Raw genomic sequence first — 20314 nt, 5'->3', positions numbered from 1 at the left:
TCCCCATCCCTCAAGCTTAGCCTGCTTCACAGGGTCGTTGAGAGGGGAAACCCGGGAGCTGCGCCTTGAGCTCTTCAGCAGGAAAGGCGAGAGCTGTCAAGAAGACGCGAGGCGTCCTGTGAACAAAAGGTCGCGTAGGGTTATTTCACCACGTTTTGTCTTCCACGCAAAACGCGAGTTAAGGAGTCCCTATGGGAGACATGAAGAACTGCGCGCGCGAAGGAAGGGGAGCGCGCTCGCGCCGGGATAGGCGCAATCCCGCCTCATGCACAGGCAAAAGCCGCGCGCGAGAGGGAGAAGGTGCCTCCTCAGGACGACGACGACGCTCCAGCTCTGGAAGGAGCCGGGAACTCTGCGGCTGCCTCCGCCCCTTCTCGTCAGCCTTCCTCTCTCCTGCGGAGGGCAGGACGCCTGCGCCGGGGAGGGCGGCGCATTCCGGGCGCCAGGGAGCCGCTGTGGGGAGGCATGAGCGAAGGCGGCGGGCGCTGAGAGTCTCCTCCCTGCCTCGCTCGCTCGCTGCAGGGGAGAGGAGGACAAAGAGGGAGCGGGCGAGGGGCCGCCTCCTCCCCGTCGTCGTCGTCGGTGCGGCCGCCATGGGGGAGCGGCTGCGAAGCCAAGCCGGCGTTTCCTCGGCGGCCGCGTCGGCCCCCACCCCCGCCTGCTCGCTGCATAATGGGCTGCTGCACAACGGCTTCCACGGGCTGCCCAGCAATGGGGAGGCTCCCGCGCGCCCGCTGCTCTTCCGACAGGACCCGCCGGTGCCCAGCCAGGGCTCGCCGACGAAGAAATGCCGGACGCGCCGGAGGATGGACTCGGGCAAGAAAAACAGGCCACGTAAGTGAGGAATGCAGAGAAGGGCCCGCCTCGGGATGGGGGTGGGGGAGGCAGCGCGGTTGCCTTGCAAGTATGCACGCGCGCACGCATCTATGCACCTCCAGGCGTGCATGAGCCTTCTGCATCGCGTGATGCAGCGCAGGCCAGGCTGTTTCAGTCGTATGGCAATCAGCCCTGAGTCACCATCATTCGGCCACCTCGAGGGGGGGGGCTGTCTTGTGAATGAGGCGAGGGCACTTCTTGGCTGCTGGCTTGCTCACGTGTGTGCTGTCAAATGTGATTGCCTGTGACGAAATCCAAGGCTTGAAGAGCAACGACTTGATTGCTTAGCTGGCTGCAGATAATAATCACATATATATGCACATATATGCTGTCTATGCATACACAGTATTTTAAGGCAGGAAGGAGGTAAGATTAGAAAGGCTGATTTGCCCTACTAGTCCATGCCTTTTTCTGCCTTAAAGGACCCGGTCGTTCCTTCTCATTGTTTGGTTTCTCTCCAAAGAGCTCCCCCTGCGCGCGCGCTCCGCCAGCGGCGTGCGGCACCCTCCTGCTCGAACGCACAACAATCAGTTCATTAAGTACCGTTTCGCTCCGACCAATAGGGCCGCACTCCCGGCGATCACACCCACTGATACCACGTAGGCCGGTCCCGCGGCCGACCAATGAGGAGGCCGGGAGGGAGTGGGCTTGCCTCGGTTTCTACACCGCTGAGTGCAAGTCGCTAAAATGAGAGATTTCTCAATTTACAGCCTGCATAAATGTGACCTTGCTAAAGCGGATGCCGATTGTTGGGGGTGTAAAAGACGCGCAGGCTTGGATTGTCAGCCTCCTGGAAGCCGGCTCTCTGTGCCTTTTAGCAGCTCAAAATGAAGCTTATAATTGATGAGAGGCATTGTAAGTAAATGGCACTGACAGTTGAACTTCTTTCTCTCTTTGCCTTCCATTAAATTTAGGGAAAGCATTTTAAGAAAAGAGGAAGGTTTTGATTAGATGGCAGAGTTAAACTCCAGTAGGTGAGACTGTTTTGGAAGAGTGGTTTTTTACTTTTTCACCCCTGTGGTTCTATGCAATTTGTTTCCTTTTTTATTTATAATGCAGAAATAATCAGAGCTCTCTCAAAGATTCACCTGATCTGCACGCATCTTGGGGCTCATGTATGTGTGTGTGATCCCCCCCAAAAAAGTGAATAATCAAGAATAATTAGAAATTCATAGCATATTTTGCCCCTAAAGGGGGCCTTGGAAATGGCTGAAACAGTGATTAATTGCCTGTTCCTAATTCTGTTTACATGGAAGCCAGACCCATTGTTTTGAGTGGGGCTTGCTGGTTGGTATATTTAGGATTAACAGCACTGAGCTGCAATGTAGACTCATTCTTCTGCTTCTTTTGTTTGTTTGTTTTAAGGAAAGCCAACCACCTCTCTGGATAACGTGCTCAGCCAGAAAATGTGCACTCATACTCCCATTGAAAACAAATACTCGAGAGTTTACTGTTATCTCATTATGTAGCATCATCAATGCATGATGAGAGAGAGCAGGCTAGTATAAGAGATCAGTTCTATAGCTGAATAAGAGATAGAAATGATAAAGTAAACCTGAGCACATGGGAATCACATATTCACTGGAGCTGAGGTTTAAATCCTGTTTCACACACGGATTTATTTATTATGGCTGACAACACAAATACAAAAGTTGCATCTCTTCTAAAGATGAGTGTTTTGCCACTGACTATTGTGGTATCAGAATTTCTTGAGCTGCTTTGGATGAATATCTTACTTCTGTAAATAATGCACAGCCCTACTGTAGTGATTAAGCCTAAGCATCCCTTACTCTTTAAGGTGGAAACAAAATAAAAAAAAAAAATCCTTCCAGTAGCACCTTAGAGACCAACTAAGTTTGTCATTGGTATGAGCTTTCGTGTGCATGCACACTTCTTCAGATACTCTTTAAGGTGGAACATGCTCATCTTAAAAAAGGGGAAACTTTCCCAAAGATACTGTTCATTCTGATAAGTTAGTAAGTCTTCATGGAGTCACTCAAGTGCCAATTGACACCCCCCCCCCCGGTTGATGGGTCTGTGTCAGTGCCATTTTTTTCTATTTCATTTCCTATAGTAATTTTTTAAAAATAGGAAAAATATACACTACTATCTGGAATACTGTCTGTCTGCTGGCCTGCTACACCCCCCCCCAATTTTGTATGGGTTGCATCTGACTAAAGTCATGCTCAAAGCAAATCTATTAAAATAAACATGCTTAAGTTAGTCATAGTTAACTTTAATCCATTGATCTCGGTGGGTCTACCCTGAGTATGAGTTAGTCAGATAACAAACACCATGGAGGTATAAATGTGTTTCTATATATCAAGCAAAACTAAAAGAAAGTTATGCACTGTGCATTTGGTCATTTGATTTCTGTAGATTGTACATGTAATCTTCAAACCTGGCTTGAGTAAGCAAAGGTGAAAGGAAACTTTCTAATTTCCTTTTGTTCAGTTGTTAATGTCATGTTTAAACCTTGTGTTTAAGAAAAATAGTCAAAGACAGTGTTGCATTTCATTTTCAACAAATGCAAAGTGGGATGTTTTTATTTCTCTTTCCTCCTGATTTTAATATATATATGTGGGGTATATTGTCTGTTTGTTTGGTTGTAAATCACTTTGTGTTGTCCTGGGCAAGATAAAGCAACTGACAAATTTAACAAACAAATGAAATAAATATTAGGCCAGTACATTTGTGCTGATAATGTTAGCTCCAGCCTATACTCAAATGCAATAAGTTTTTTTTAAAAAAAATTCTTTGCAAAACAGGTTGCAACTTCTGTTGTTTTACATAGACCTTAAAAATACAATAACATATTATTTAAAAAAAAAATTTCTGAAGAGAATGGGCAAAAATAATGTAAAACAACAGTACAAAATCCTTACACTGAGATACATTTTGGCCAGCTGGGGGAAAAAAACACACCTCTGGGTGATTCTCCCCGCCCCCCCATTAATGAACTAAGAGAGTTGGCACTGAACAGATCTGAGTAGAACATAACAATGCAAAATCCAGTCTTACTGGTTTAATGTGATTGTTCAACATTGGCCTGCAAAGGTGCTTGTTAGCTACCGGTATGTATGTTAAAGGGTGCAATGAAAATTGCATCAGCTGATTTGTGGGAAGGGAACTTAATAATGAATAGGTCTTGGTAACACATGCCTCCAGAAGTTGTACATCTCTGACCATTAATTTCTTGCATGGTACGAAACATTTTTTCAGTGTCAAGAAAAAAAATCAGTCCAGTTATAATGCCAGAGCTATACAGTACAGGCATTAAATGTACACTAGTTCAGATCTGTCTTTTTTTGGTAGCAAGCAGCATGGAAATCCAGACCTGTGGAAAAAGAAGGTTATTTGAAATAAATGGAGCTCATGTTGCATTATGTTGAAACTCTAATTGGATTCAACAGATATATTCCATTGCATTGTGATGGAACATTCATTGCTGGTCTCAAGATGGAAACTGTGGTGATCTCACGCTGGGTAGCCAGGTGATGTCTATGGGTTGCATCTGTTTAGAGCAGGGGTTGTCAACCTGGTTCCTAGTGGGCGTTTCAGGATTCTAGGTGGGCAGTAGGGGGTTCTATGGCACAAGCAGAATCCTTCCATCCAGCACTGGTGGGCGGTAAGGAAATTTTTACCATCAAGAAAGATGCATTAATGGGCGGTAGGTATAAAATGGTTGACTACCCCTGGTTTAGGGACGTGGGTGGCACTGTGGGTTAAACCACAGAGCCTAGGGCTTGCCGATCAGAAGGTTGGCGGTTCGAATCCCTGCGACAGGGTGAGCTCCCGTTGCTTGGTCCCTGCTCCTGCCAACCTAGCAGTTCAAAAGCACGTCAAAGTACAAGTAGATAAATAGGTACCGCTACAGCGGGAAGGTAAACGGCGTTTCCGTGCGCTGTTCTGGTTCGCCAGAAGCGGCTTAGTCATGCTGGCCACATGACCTGGAAGCTGTACACCGGCTCTCTTGGCCAATAAAGCGAGATGAGCGCCGCAACCCCAGAGTCGGTCACGACTGGACCTAATGGTCAGGGGTCCCTTTACCTTACCCCTGGTTTAGAGTGTTTATTTTGTTCAACCTACTTGTGGTTCAGGGTTCCCCTGTGCAGCAGCTTCTTAGAGAGTGCTCGCAGTTCTTCAGTGCATGCCATGGGGTCAGACGTGCATCCCAGTTCTGGAGAAAGAACTCTGAGCTTTCCTAGCTTCCTTACAGAGATTGGTCATAGCCACCTCTTTGGGCAGAGGGAAAAACAAGAGAGTAGTTATCCAACAGCAGCAGTGGCAGGTGGTACTGTTGTAGTTCGTTTTGCTTTCTTCCCGAAACTATAACTTCTCAAAAGTTATTTTTTAGTCATCCATTCCCTGGAACAGCTGAGCTCTTCCAGCTTGCATGTGCCCGAGGGCATTGCACAGAGTACATTGAAGGGTGGGGAATATAAAGAGATGCAGATTTGAGTCCAGTGTTTTGGATCAGGGCAGGGCTGACCAGCTCTTTATGCATACAAATATGCCATATCTGTTTGTGTATAGAATTGTCCTTGAGTCTATATATCTTCCTATTCCTCCCTGCCTGCCAGAAAGCACTTTTTCCGGAGTGGCAGTATGCAACTGCTTTTCATGTTTTGTGTACCTTGGCTACCAAAACAAACTCTCTTTTTTTAAAGCCTATACAGAAACTGGCTGCAAACCAATGCAAAGGAAGTGGCCTTATCTGATGATTAAAGAGTTAATGCTTTTGAATGTTCTCTTTCATGCCCCAGGAATATAATTTAGTTGAATAGTGCTAGTCAAATAAATGCTGCACGTATTTCCATTCTCTGTGCCCTCCTCACAAAACAACCAAGAGGGTTTTTCATTGGTGGTGGTGATAATGTTGTTATTGCCTAAAAAACACTCAGGAATTCTGCATCTCTGTGGAGAGCAGGGTTGACTTCCCAGTGCTCTGAACTTTTTTTCAGTGTGCTGGCAATCATTCGTAAAACCCTAAATAGCCTGGGTCCTGCACACCCAGAAGATTGCCCTCACTCTTTTATTTTATCATGATATTAATGATTCTCTTAAATATTCAATCCAGTCCATAGGCTTCCCTTCAACTTTGCAACTATATTTTTGTAGAGGCTTGACTAAAACCACTGATGGGAAGGAGAATAGTGGAGGGGGGGGGAGGGAAATGGCATGCTGTCGCCTATCCCAAGCCCTCAGAACCCTGATCACATTGCAGAGGGTTGGACTAGATGACCCTTGGGGGTACCTTCCAGTGCTACAATCCTATGATTCCGTAAATCCAATCAAATAATTCCTCATTCTAGAAAGCACTTTAACAGCCCTAAACTGGACGGTTTTAGGCATTTTTTTTGTATTAGTGAAGCAGTCTAGGCTTGATTCTAACCTGCATCATGTGTATATGTTTGAATGATGCATCTGTATATATATATATGAATGATGTAGGGCAGATTAAACATCATAGACAGAACTGTCATGAAAACGCAAACCCAATGGTGTTCAGCAGAGTTCTTGTGTTCTGCTGCAGGTCACCAAATCTGATGAAATCAAGAGAACTACTGTACCTTATTGGTAGTGGCTGTTATTATTTGTCACCCACCTTGAGGTTAGGTGTGTCCTAAGTACTTGTTAGGCGACTGATTACATCAGGACTGGAGGGGGAAGCTGTGTCATCCCTCACAACCATGTACTTATTGTTGTTGTTATTACCCCATTTCTTACCTGCCTTTCACCATAAGACCCCAGAGCAAGTTACAGCAACTTAAAACTATAATATTAAAAACAGCTTAAAACAGATTGCCATCGCGGGAATAGGGTGAGAGGTGCAGTCTTCCACTTTTGACTTCCTACACTTCTTGACTGCATGGGAGATGACTCTCGGTGAGAGATGTTGTGTTGCAATAGCGAATGACCTGGTGTGATCTTATCGTGTGCAGTCTGAACATTAAAGTAATGTGTGATGTGCAGCAGCCTTTGCTTTGTTGTTTGATTCATGTCCACATGTAAAGTTCTAAAAATATATATGAATGAATATGTAAGCATGCATTTTCTGGGGCAATAACTTTCTTGCTATGCACAGGGTTTTACAGAAAGGGAGAAAAATTCATTAACTTCATACATAAAGATCTTACCCTTGTAGGACATCTAGGTAATTGCAGAACCACCCATTTCTTGCTCTATATACCGTCAATCAGTAAAGTAGATTAGAATTCCCTACCCGAAATCTAGATAGCACACAAAGCTTGAATGTTTTCTTTCCCTTCCCAATTCTGGACGATTAGTCCAGTTTAAAGTGCACCCGGGAACTGTGTTAAAGGTACTCTCACAGTATCCACGAATGAACTTTCCCCTAGATTGTCCAGCTGTTAGCAGCCATCAAGTTAAGTGATCCTTGTTAATCTTTTAGATACCTCCTGTTTGCTTTAGACCTCCTTCTCATTGAGGTGGCAAACATGGGTCTGAGCTGTACCACTTCAAATAGCATGTGCGGCTCACATGATTGAATTGTCCAGAAAAAAGAACTTCCCTGCACATAGGAAGCTAGATGTCAAGAGAAGGCTTTCCATCCTAGCCCAACCGTGTGTGTGTGTGTGTGTGTGTGTGTGTGTGTGTATGTGTATAGATTCCTTTTTTATGTAGGATTCCCCCCCTCAATGGGCATTCCATGATACATGCCCCCCACCCCCAAAGGTACCGGTATATGACTTCGAGAACTAAACCACAGTCACATGCTTTTTCTTTGAATGGTTAAGAGTGCCCAGCTAGGTTTGCTTTCCCAATATATCACTTAGAATCATAATATTTTAGAGTTGGAAGGGAACTTTGAGGTCGTCTAATCCAGTGTTTCCCAACCTTGTGCCTCCAGATGTTTTGGGACTACAACTGCCATCATCCCTAGCTAGCAAGACCAGTGGTCAGGAATGATGGGAATTGTAGTCCGAAAACAGCTGGAGGCACAAGGTTGGGAAACACTGGTCTAATCCAACCCCTGCCTTAATGCAGGATGTGTAATGGGGGATGCAACTACCGGTATGTTATCCCTGACAGATGGCCGTTGAGTCTCTGCTAAATACCTTTTGTCAAATGAGAGCCCACCCTTGCTCTTCCCCTCAGACCTTAAACCAGGCATCCCCAAACTGCGGCCCTCCAGATGTTTTGGCCTACAACTCCCATGATCCCTAGCTAACAGGACCAGTGGTCGGGGAAGATGGGAATTGTAGTCCAAAACATCTGGAGGGCCGAAGTTTGGGGATGCCTGCCTTAAATCCTCACCACAACTGGAGGTTTTGAAACTTTTATTGATGAAGTTGGCACAGCTTCCCAACGTGGGTCTACAGGTTACAAGCAGGTTAAACATGACAGAGCAATAGGTACAACATGAAAGGTACAACATGAAATAACAACATGAAAGGTACAACATGAAATAACAACAGTAGTGCTGCATCATTGGAGCCTGGTGCAATGTCAACACCTATGAAGTCATCCCTGAAAACACTGTCATCTATGGAGCTGACTGCCGTCGGCGAGTGCACACTGAGCGGCCCCCCAGCCACAGACATTGCAGCTGGACTTCCTAATGAAAATCCTGCCAAACTATCACCATCTTTAAAAAGCCATGAAACCAACTTCTACTCCTGTGAAGAGCTGAAGACACCCTTCTCCCAGCATGCTTACCAGAACTGCAGTGCTTTCAGGACTCTTGCGTCCGCAAGAACTAACTCACTTACATGCTCGTTCATTTCATTGTGCAACATAATCATTATTTATTAAAATGGTGGAAAAAACAAAACAGTAGTGGACACCTTCTCCCATCTCTCAGGATTTTGAGACTAGGCACAGGAATTGCTAACAAGTTCTTCTGAACAGATGAGAAGTAAAAAGAAGCAATCCCAAACAATGCAATGAATAATGTTGGTATGATAATTTTAGATAATATAAAATATCCAGTGATTCCTTTTAAAAGACAGTTGTACAGTGCTAACGTTTTAATTGGTTTTGTTAATATTGGTTGTGTGACATTTCAGTGAGAAGTTGCCAAGGGTGCGGGGTGGGGTGTAACTTCGCCAAGGCCTTGGGAATTTCACAGCATTAAAGGCATCTTTTAAATCTTATTTTCAATCATAAAGGATAAATGCTCTTTTTAAAAAAACCCAACAACAATCCCAAACCCAAGAAAACTAATAATATTAGGTTATTCAGGTGCCACCCACAAGCTGAAACCTGTGACTTGTCGTGTTACAATTATTGTAATGAAATAAATATTAACCAGTGTGGTACAGTAATCATATAGTATTGGCCTGGGGTTCAATTTCCATTTGGCCACAAAATGTAGCTTAGCCTACGTTTATGATTGTTGCTCCCTGATTTCCTGCGAGATGGGAGGGCAGTAGAAATATAAATGGGATAAAATAATGGTAGTAAGCCAGAATGTCTGGAATCAGAATGGGTTTTATCAGTTTAATGTCTATTATATATATGAGAGAAGAAGTTAAATCTATGTACTCTGTTCCCTACAGAACTGTTGCTGGAAGAAATAGAATTGTCTTTCAGAAAGCTTTTGGCCTGTCTTCTTCAATGTGTGCCCCCAAAGGCCTTGCTTAGAGAGTAGGTCAGGATGAGCTAATCCAGTGTGGCAATAGATATATACACATGGCACATGGGAATACATAGCACGTCAGGCGCTGCAACCTTCCAACAGTTTGACTTCACCCCTGAAGGCGCACTCCTCCATCGCCTCAAAGACAGATGGACGCCAACAACCAATTAACATAACTGCAATACCACTGGCCAGTGTCTTGTTTGTGTACTATAATTTCTCTGCTGTCCTCATGTGGATTTTAAAGCTTGCGTGCCCTTGATAGGTCAGTCATATGATTTCCTCTCTGCAGTTCAAATTCCTTTGTGTTGGATTAATGGCTTGCAAGTAGTGTAGGAATTAATAGGACTCCTAACACCGAGGGTGGGGTGGTGGGCTGCTGCAAGTTGTTTGTGCTGACACTGGCAAGCAAACTGAAATGTGCTTTAGGTGATAAAGAGATGGTGAAAGAGGGAAGTCGAAATCCTTTTCTCTGTTTGTCTGCCCCCAAATGGAAGAGAAGAGGCAGCTACTCTTTACACAGAACATAAAACAAGCCCCCTGTCAAGAACAGACTGACTTAAACTCTCAGTATCTCTTCGCTTGCTCTTAAAAATTGAGAAGAGTGGAAACCCAGGTAAAAATACACTTGCGTTTCTGTTTGTAGCAAGATGTTTCTTCTTCCCAACAATGGGACAATCCCTCTTCCTCTTTTGCAAAGGGAAGAGGAAATGCAAGACACTGAAAGGGCTCAGGTGGGTTCAACTCTTAGCATCTCCAGGAAGGGCCCCCTGCCAGAAACCCTGGAGAGTCACTGCCTGTTAGTGCAGACAACACTGAGCTGCATGGATCAATGGTCTGACTCAAATGAGGCATCTTCCTGTGTTCAGACATGTTCCATTTGCGCAGTTTATGCATGAGGTCAGGTCATTGTAGCCATAAGCTATGATCCAGAGAGAGCCTACTGTGTTTGCACAGGCTGCAGCTTGATGCAAAGTTTGCATTGGCACAACTGGATGTCATTTATTTACACGGTTCACTTTCCTCCCCTCTTGCATCTCTCAGTAAACAGAAGCCGTGTTTTGAAATTTCCCTGAATTTAAAGTTCACTCTAAACGGATGCTGGAGTAGCACTGAAGTGCAGGTGTAGACTGTGCCAGGCTCCAGGTGGTAAGGACAAGCCTGCCAATCAATGGTGGCCATGGATTTGTATAGATTCAAGTATAGCTTTAAGCTTTCTCATCAATAGATGAGACTAACTTATGCTGCCTCTGCATTTTCATTTTGGTGAACACCTGTTGCCAGAGGAACTCTTTCGCTGTGGTGCAAATGGGCAAGTTCCTTTAATTTGCCATCCACAAATAATTAAGTCGATAGAGCGAGTGTGAATTTACCTGTAATTAGAGTTCTTGGTTGCTTAAAAACCAGGATTTGTGTAAGTCTCTAATGGGATTAGTGTTGTGAGCTTCAGTGCACCGTAGTGCAATACGATGTGAGCTTTTGCAGCGTTTAATCTAGATAATCTAAAATATTATCCTGTTGGCGCTGGCCTCAAGCCTTCTGGAGTTTTATGAAAATGGCATTGTAAGTAACAACTCCCCCACCCAAAGAAGTTACCAGCCTGTTTGGGACTGACTGAGAAAATGCATTTGTATGCTGGGTGCTGGAGAGAGGACAGCTCACTCTGCTTCTGTCCTGTGTGTGGAGAAGAATCTACGGTATGTCACTTGCCTGGGTGACTCACTTGTCTGGGTATAATTTCATGCACCTGCCTGCTTCCAGTCCTTTCGTTGCCTATGGGTACCAGGCTAGTACTTAAATACAAGGGTGTCTTTAAAAGTAAGATCTTTGATGTTGCACCAGGTAACTGCAGAAACATATACTCACAGTATTTCCTGGTGGTTTATAGTTTAGTCTCCCATCAGGCAGACTTTGGCATGCACTGTGCTGGGGTGCTCCCCCCCCCCCAAAAAAACAACTTTAACAACAGAGTACATTTTAGTGTGCAAGAGCAGGGAGTTAGTTTTCTGTAAGTGGTGTAGAACTTCAAATATTTTGAACAGCCCGGTTAGCCAAATGACCTCTTCAGAGCCTCACTTTTTGCTGCAGCCAGGTCAAGCTATGTGGCTTCGATTCTCATAGCTGGTCAAGCTATGAGGCATCATTATTTCATTCTTTCGCTGGTCAGTAGTACACGTCCTTTGTGAGCGGATATGAGTTGTGCACCGGCTTTGGGTGGAGGAAATCTGGTGTTATCAGGGGGTAGGCAATAATGGAAGGTCAAGTATGTGTATTCCTAGTATTGTGAACAACCTGTTGTTGGAAGCTACTAAACAAACACACCTTGATGTGTGTATTAAGAGTTCATAGCGCAGATTCTGTTCAACACAAATATGGCTTAATCTTCAGCCTTTATGTAGGCGTCGTCTTTTTTTAAAAAAATTACTGGGTTCAATATGTAAAGTATGAAATAATCTGGCTTCTGTTTTTGCTTGTCTGAAGAAATGCCAGTCAAAAGCTGATTACTTGGAAATGGGATCACTATGATGGCAAATTCTCTTCATAGTATTTGAAGTGCAATATTTAAAGTTTGGGATATAATACCCGGTAAATAAGAGAACATTTCTACCAGCGTAGTTTCTCTGTCATGCAAGTTTGTAATCTTGGGTTGACAAATCCATCTGGTGAGGGTGTAACTATGATTTTGTGTTGCAATGGGAGAGAAGGCTTTGCAGAAACCTCCCATTAGTTGAAAGATTCTTGTGTGTATTACACTAGTAGAATTGACAAGGAAATCTGTATGGCAGAAGTTTTCAACCTTTTTGAATCCATGGCTTCCTTGGCCAACTACATTCTTTTTGTGGCACCCCCGTGGGGCTTAGAAGCCCAGTTATGTCACCCCTTATCTGCAGAGCTGGCAGCCTCTCACCCTTTTTTGAACACGCTACCTTGTGGAGATTCCTCCCAGAGGCACCATTCGCCTGCGGAGCTTATAGCCAGGGCTGCTGCAATAAACAGCTGTGCAAGCAGGCACCCCAGGTTGCCACGGTACAGGCAAGAAATTAGATATGCAAAAGGATGAGGTGCTTAGCTTTTTTAACTGTGAAGAAAAACAGGTTTGGAAGCAACAAAAGCTTTTTGTGAACTGTGTGTGTTTGTAGGTTTAGAAGTGCCCTATTCAAAGTTTTCCTCTTGGGTACATAATGCTCTTTATCTCTTAAGGGGTAGAAATTAAAACTTCTAAAAAATGGACCTTGAGATTCTCTGGGAATATGAATGAAAGCCTTAAATCCTCAGGGCAACATTACAAACAAGAAGGGAAAACTCATAATAACAATTCGTAATAAAAGGGTGTGGGGAACCATTAACTTGTAATCCTCTGCATGCTTATGCAAGACAAAGCCCCATTAAATTCAGTGGGATGTGCTTATGAATATGTACTCATAGGATCAGGTTCTGGGGTTAACATGTATACTATACTAACACTGCCTTTTAGTCATAAGGGTACTATCAGTAAGAGCTTAAACATTAGGTTTCTCCTCTAAATTCCCAGAAACGCAGAATGAAAATCCAAGACCAGAAGCTGTGCAGTCTCCAGAAGCTGACTGGACTGAACAACAGTCACCGTTTGAATATTATGACAGCAACTATTTGCAGCATGGCTAGTGTTTTGCCTGCTCACCAAGTAGGCATTTAGAATCTGAGGGCGCCTTCTAGGAATTTAAAGCACCCTTCCCACTATTATAAAATTGACTATGCCTCTTTCTATGATCAGCCTGGTCCTAGCAACACAATGGAAATGCAGATGAAAATAATTCCTTTAATGAAGGGTTTGGGGAAACTTCTAGGTATCTCTGTTAATTGTATTTGGATTTCTTTTATCTGCCTTAGCTCAAGACTGCTTTGCTATTCCAGACTGAGTTAAATGCAGCCTCGTATGCCACATGGAAAGCACACCCCTGTGTTAGTACTCCATGCCTTGCAGCAGCAGTTTCACTTAAACGGCTCTTAATGCCCCCCTGCCCTATCTGGTGCATATAGTAGTATCTGTATGTCAGTACAGTATTGTTCTCTCCCAGAATGTACAATGACATTGCAATACTGCATGCAGCCTATAGATGAGTGGCCTTCTGCCTACTCCAGGGGTCCCCAGACTTACCGGCGTTTGGGCCGGTTCCCACCGCGCCGATCGCGCGGCGGGCCGGAGGACGGGGGAGCGCGCGCCTGTGCGGGCCAGCGGGCGGGGGACTGCGCGCCCGTGCGCATGCGCACCGGCGCTTACTGGTGCGGCGGCGCGCTTCCAGGGTGGAAAAAGCGCTGAAAATCCGTTGTGCGCATGCGTATGGGCCTCCCCCGACCTGGAAGTGCACCAGAAATGACCTCTTCCGGGTCGGAAGAGGCCCATACGCATGCGCACAAAGGATTTTCGGCACTTTTTTCCTGACCCGGAAGAGCGCTGCCGCGCTGCGCGCCGTAAGAGAGGGCGGCGGGGGTCGTCGCGGGCCGGATTGGCAGGCCAATTGGGCCGCATCCAGCCCCCGGGCCGTAGTTTGGGGACCCCTGGCCTACTCAGTAGTAAATCCTATTGAAATAGAATCCTGGGCATGTGTACTTCAAAGCACTGTTAGAAACTGAGATATGAAAGCTAGGATCTCAATGGCACCGTAAACCTAGGTTAAGGCCGCAACAACAGAATGTGTAGGCATGATTTTCTTATAACAAGAATACAAAGCTGAAAATGAATGAACTGCAGCTAAAATATGTTCATTTTTCACATGGTCTAGTGCCAGGGGTCAGCAAACTTTTTCAGCAGGGGGCCGGTCCACTGTCCCTCACACCTTGTGGCCGGAATATATTTTGAGGAAAAAAATGAACGAATTCCTATGGCCCACAAATAACCCAGAGATGCATTTTAAATAAAAGCACACCTACTCATGTAAAAACACCAGGCAGGCCCCACAAATAACCCAGAGATGTGTTTTAAATAAAAGGGCACATTCTACTCATGTAAAAGCATGCTGATTCCCAGACCGTCCGCGGGCCGGATTTAGAAGGCGATTGGGCCGCATCCGGCCCCCAGGCCTTAGTTTGGGGACCTCTGGTCTAGTCCTTCACCTGCCCACCCCCTAATATTCTTAAGAGGGTCTCTTCTCCAGTCTTCAGAGAGTGGCTGGAAGTGGGGAGGCAGAAAAAGGTCCTCCTTTCCTTCCACTCTGCAGTTTTAATCTGAAATCTTAGGGCGCAGTACTGCGCCCAGAACTCAGAAGCTGATCGTGCTAAAGAAATTCCCTTTTGCAAAATGTGCCTAGAACAATGGGAGCTTCGAACACTGCTTCAAAGTAAGTGTTCAGTAGGATTGTAGCCCTTAATGTTATAATTGGTGTGTGGAGCGTGAACATGGGCTTTTGGTGGTTTGGGGGCAGCCTCAACATAGAAAATGGATTGTTCAAATTGACTTTCTGTTTAAATGTTTTCCAGCAGCAAATAAATAAATGTAGCTTATTTCAACAACGATGCATAAGTAACACAGAGGATAAATTGTGTAAACAGCCCATATGTTTCTGGTGGCACCTTCTCCTTTGATGGGAGGCTGCTTTCCATCTGTTTCCTTGTTCAATTTGGAGCAACTGGTTGGGGCAGGCATGTTCCTAACACCCCCTGTAGCACTTGTGTCAGTTCCAAAAATAGAAGCAGAGGAACTATTTTGGGAGCGTTGTTTCCCAAAGGAGGGAGATAGGGAAAGCGATTGGCCAGGAAGTGTTCTTCCCTTCCCCTTTTATCCTGGCTCATTCTATTCGGTAATTCTAATAATCAACCATAATAACATACTGTATACCTGCTGTGCGTAGATCCAGATTTGAGGAGGTGTTTGTAATAAGAAATACGTAATTCTACATTTGTGTGCTGTTCCTCTGAGTGTGAACGTAAGGCTTAATAATAGGCATGGGTAAACAATTCCATGGACAGTGAGGGTGGTGTTGGCAGTGCCGATTTTAAAAAGCAGAATAGTGAGTGGGCTGCACATCCTAGAACACAGATATCTGCTTGCTCTTTCTTCCTAACACAAAGTATCCCTGCTGCTTTGCCTCCACCAGCACCAGCATTGTGGAAACCTGTGCAGGTTATCATTAAGACAGAAGTTGCTATGGAGAAATAGGGCTAGGAGGTGATTGCTTTCACTGCTCTGTTTTCCATCTATGTCAGGAAATACCTGTATGCTTAGTACCGTGAATGTGCCTGGCACAAGAGGGTAACATTAATTAAAAAAGGACAAGTCTCTGTCCCAAGTTGCTTACAGTCTAAATTTTAATGAAGCTGAGCAGAGATGATAGAGAAAAAGAAACAATGGGTGAAAATATTCAGAACTTGCTGATACAGCTCTTGGAAAAGTGGTGGTGGTGGTGGTTTTTGCAACCAACTGGGGGTTGAGGTTAAGGGGTTAGGAGAATGCATGTTTGTGGCTGAGCTTACTGGTTCTAAATTCTGAACCACCATTGTAATAAACAATTCTGTGATTTTGGATGCTAAATATGCATGTCAGGCTCAGAGAGAGTGAGAGAGGGAAGTATGATTTTAACTGTCTTGATAAGGTTGCTTTGAAGAGGTAAGTAACCAGAATATGATTTGTGCTTTGCTGCTTATTATTCAGTTATATCCAAGAGAGGACCTTTAAACTTTCCGTGGGTCTCTTGCCCTGCTGGAATCCCTTTGCCCCCACCCCCTTCTGAAATGGCATCCTAGGCCACCTGAAACTTTGCTTAAAACATGCAAACAAAAGCTTTCAGATACATGGGCATGGATATCACTTTCCAATTAGCGCCACGCTTCTAACCTTAATGGCTTTGTTACCCTTCAAGTCCCACCTTTAGAAATACTTTAAGAATGCTCACATTCATTCTTCTTTTTGTCTCTCTTCTATTCCTGCCCCATCTCCAGCGTTCCCCTGGTTTGGCATGGATATTGGTGGGACGCTTGTGAAATTGGTCTACTTTGAACCAAAGGACATTACCGCCGAGGAGGAACAGGAGGAAGTGGAAAACCTGAAAAGCATCAGGAAGTACTTGACTTCCAATACAGCCTACGGTAAAACTGGGATTCGAGATGTCCACCTCGAACTGAAAAACTTGACTATGTGTGGGCGGAAAGGGAACCTTCATTTCATCCGTTTTCCAAGCTGTGCTATGCACAGGTTCATACAGATGGGTAGTGAAAAGAACTTCTCAAGCTTGCACACCACACTTTGTGCCACAGGAGGCGGAGCTTACAAGTTTGAAGAAGACTTTCGAACGGTATGTTTTGTTTGCACAATGTCTTGGTTTAAGGAGCTCTTTCCTACCCCTTTCCTGGTGCTGCCAGATCAAATACAGGGGGTGTGTTTGTGTCAGTCAGACCTTAGGACGTCATTGTTTATTTTTGTCACTCCAAGCCAGCAAACCTGCTTTTAAGCTTCAATAAGTGCTAACTGAGGAGAGTTAACTACAAGAGCTAACTACAGTCGGTGTCTGGGGGGGGGGGAGGGAGAGAAAGGAGGCACAGGGGTCGCAATATTTGTTATGCTGTGTTAACACATACATCACACTAAGAATTTTCTCCTTATATCTATTATTTTTATCAGTATTAAGACTAAATGCAGGAGAGCACAGCTTCGACTTAGCATGCCACACAGGCTCAAACTGTATTGTAGTCAGTCTGTCAACAAAGCAAGTCCTGGTTTTTTGTTAGCAGGCATTGGTGTTCCATTGGGGTCAGGTTGGGCATGGAGGTTGTGTCTTTGTCTTCTTCTTCTTCTTCTTCTTCTTCTTCTTCTTCTTCTTCTTCTTCTTCTTCTTCTTCTTCTTCTTCTTCTTCTGCGATCACTTGTAGCCGAGTAAGATTGTCTTCCATAAACACGGTTTTAACAATGGGTCCGTAAGTGACTGTGGAGGCCAATTCTGGATGCACACGTCCTTCCACAGAGGGGAGATTGGTTTCCAGGCGGGAGTTGATCATGGTGTGGATTTGCCTTCCTCTTAGCACGTTTCTCCCTTGCGTCCTGAGATCAAGTTTCTTCAAAGCCCATGACACCTTTGCTAAAGGCTGTTCTCATGATCAGGGAAGTGGCTGTAGTGTGCTTCTATCTGCAGCCTTCTACACAATCAGATTATGGAGAGTAACTCTATGCATTCTGCAGGTATTCCTCTCCCCTCCGCACCACCCCAGACATGTCCTCAAAATGTGGTTGGTGTATGTATGTAAAAGATGTGAGGGCAGGGTTGGTAGGTTACTACTGAATTAGAGGATTGCACATCCATGCTTTTTAAGGAAAACTGGCTGCTTGAGTGAGTTAAGAGAGAGCTCGGTGAACTGGTTTTCTGAATGACTTCAAGAAACCATACAGAACTGATGGCGCTACTGCTTTCTTTTCCTCCAAACATAGCTGCCTCCTCAGGTGATCCATAGTTGTAGAACTGTAGGCATGACTTTTAATTTAAAAGAAAGAATGAAAATGTTGCTGGACTGTAGGTTGACTTTTTAAAAAAGTTTCTGATTTAAATAGCTATATGGTGATCTCATATCAGGAGCTGAGGTATTTTCTAAAAGTTAGCAGGAGTTGCAGATCCATAAATTTTGCAGACCTTTCTTTTCTGGCTGCTTCCAAATCTTTGCCTGAAGTCAGGAAGTCCTCATTAAAAGTCCACCCTTTTAATGAGGGTGAAAGAGGAGAGCGCAAAATATGGTCTGAAGCTCAACATCAAAAAACCCAAGATCATGGCCACTGGTCCCATCACCTCCTGGCAAATAGAAGGGGAAGAAATGGAGGCAGTGAGAGATTTTACTTTCTTGGGCTCCTTGATCACTGCAGATGGTGACAGCAGTCACGAAATTAAAAGACGCCTGCTTCTTGGGAGAAAAGCAATAACAAACCTAGACAGCATCTTAAAAAGCAGAGACATCACCTTGCCGACAAAGGTCCGTATAGTTAAAGCTATGGTTTTCCCAGTAGTGATGTATGGAAGTGAGAGCTGGACCATAAAGAAGGCTGATCGCCGAAGAATTGATGCTTTTGAATTATGGTGCTGGAGGAGACTCTTGAGAGTCCCATGGACTGCAAGAAGATCAAACCTATCCATTCTTAAGGAAATCAGCCCTGAGTGCTCCCTGGAAGGACAGATTGTGAAGCTGAGGCTCCAATACTTTGGCCACCTCATGAGAAGAGAAGAATCCTTGGAAAAGACCCTGATGTTGGGAAAGATTGAGGGCACTAGGAGAAGGGGACGACAGAGGGCAAGATGGTTGGACAGTGTTCTCGAAGCTACGAACATGAGTTTGACCAAACTGCGGGAGGCAGTGCAAGACAGGAGTGCCTGGCGTGCTATGGTCCATGGGGTCACGAAGAGTCGGACACAACTAAACAACAACAACAAGGAAGTCCTCTAAAAAGATGCCCAAACCCCCAATGTAATTTTTCTTTGAGTGATACCAGCTGTTTTCATAGGCACAGCAATGACTTACTTAGCCTGCTTTTCTTATATAAAAGTACGAGAGCAGCACTTGTTTTTCAAAATCACACAACCCCTGAACAGATTCCACTAAGAATTCAGGCAGGTCTGTGTCAACTTACAATCCTCAGAATGTTTACGGTGCTTGCTGCTGTCTTGAGGCAATGGGTGAGGCAAGGTAAGTAAGACGATACTCTTTTCTGTATTGCTTTCTGTGGGTGAGCATGTTGCTGAGGATTATGTAAGACATGCACACACATTCTTTTGTTTTTCACCTTACGGCACCTTAATTCTAGAAGAGAGGTGGGAACGATTATTCTCAGCCATCTTTTGAAATGTCAGTTAAAAACCCCACCCAACACAATTTTCAGAGCATGCATTATACACAAACAACTGATGTTCCACAGCTATGAGTTTCAGATTGTACGTATTTAACTAACAAATGGATCCCTCCAGGGAAGGGATGGTAACAGAGCTGTTTCAACACTGTAACAGAAGCAGCAGCTATTTCCAGTCCTGTGATGGAGTACAGTTTCAGTTATACACCCTTCATTCATTATACAAAACTCAATTATATTGCCTGTGTGGTTGTAGAGGGTTGACTAAGGAAACAGACCGGTTCTTGGTACACGTGTGTGTGTGTGTGTTTTGTTTTTGTTTTTCATGGTAAAAACTGGTCATCTTTCCCTACCACCCACAACTATAATGACTAATCGGAACTTCAGTGCAAAGTGAAAGGTGGGTTTTTAATTAGGCTTGTCATTTGTGTGGTGTGTTATATTCAACTGCACAAATTTTGTTCAACATGAGGGATTGGCAACCGTTGGCCAGGGAACTCAACCCCAGGGTGTGTAATTCAGTGGAGTCTTTGTTCTTCACTGTGTGAATCTCATGGCTGCAGATTTGGTACCTGAGTGAAGTAAGTGAAGATCAGCACCAGAGGTGTGCAAGGGGAGAGCATAGCCCCAGGCTGTTGGTATTCACACTGGAGCAGAGGTTTTCAACCTTTTTGAGCCCACGGCTCCCTTGGCCAACTGCATTCTTTCTAATAAAAAAAATTCATTCCAGCAGCACCTTAGAGACCAACTAAGTTTGTCATTGGTATGAGCTTTTGTGTGTATGCACACGAAAGCTCATGCCAATGACAAACTTAGTTGGTCTCTAAGGTGCTGCTGGAAGGAATTTTTTTATTTTGTTTCAACTACGTCAGACCAACACGGCTACCTACCTGTAACTGCATTCTTTCTGCGGTTCCTCTGTGGGGAAACATGCTGCGAGCCTCAGAAACCTAGTTACGTCACCGTTTGCCTATAGAGCTGGCAGCTATATGGCACATGGTTCGAAAACCTCTGCACTAGAGAGAAGGCCTTTTTTT

General features: G+C 44.6%; 1 protein-coding gene across 7 annotated transcripts in view; it reads left to right on the top strand.

Moving 5' to 3' along the window:
- The first annotated feature begins 215 nt into the window (after window positions 1-215).
- Window positions 216-20314, top strand: part of PANK1 (pantothenate kinase 1) — a 34050-nt gene continuing 13951 nt past the window's right edge. Inside the window, exons 1-2 of one of the 7 annotated variants that reach the window (XM_035137729.3) lie at window positions 216-834; window positions 16397-16749. In XM_035137729.3, the coding sequence (XP_034993620.1) occupies window positions 594-834; window positions 16397-16749 (594 nt within the window). In that variant the 5' untranslated portion in view covers window positions 216-593. Of the gene's footprint in view, window positions 835-1572; window positions 1732-10573; window positions 11179-13018; window positions 13146-16396; window positions 16750-20314 lie in introns of those variants that run through there. The other 6 variants (XR_015950189.1, XM_035137730.3, XM_035137734.3 and 3 more) reach the window with 6 other exon arrangements.

The sequence above is a fragment of the Zootoca vivipara genome, chromosome 5, assembly GCF_965207765.1.
Source record: "Zootoca vivipara chromosome 5, rZooViv2.hap1.1, whole genome shotgun sequence".
Classification (NCBI taxonomy): domain Eukaryota; kingdom Metazoa; phylum Chordata; class Lepidosauria; order Squamata; family Lacertidae; genus Zootoca; species Zootoca vivipara.
The sequence above is the reverse complement of the archived record's forward strand: the minus strand, read 5'-3'. Positions and strand labels throughout refer to the sequence as shown.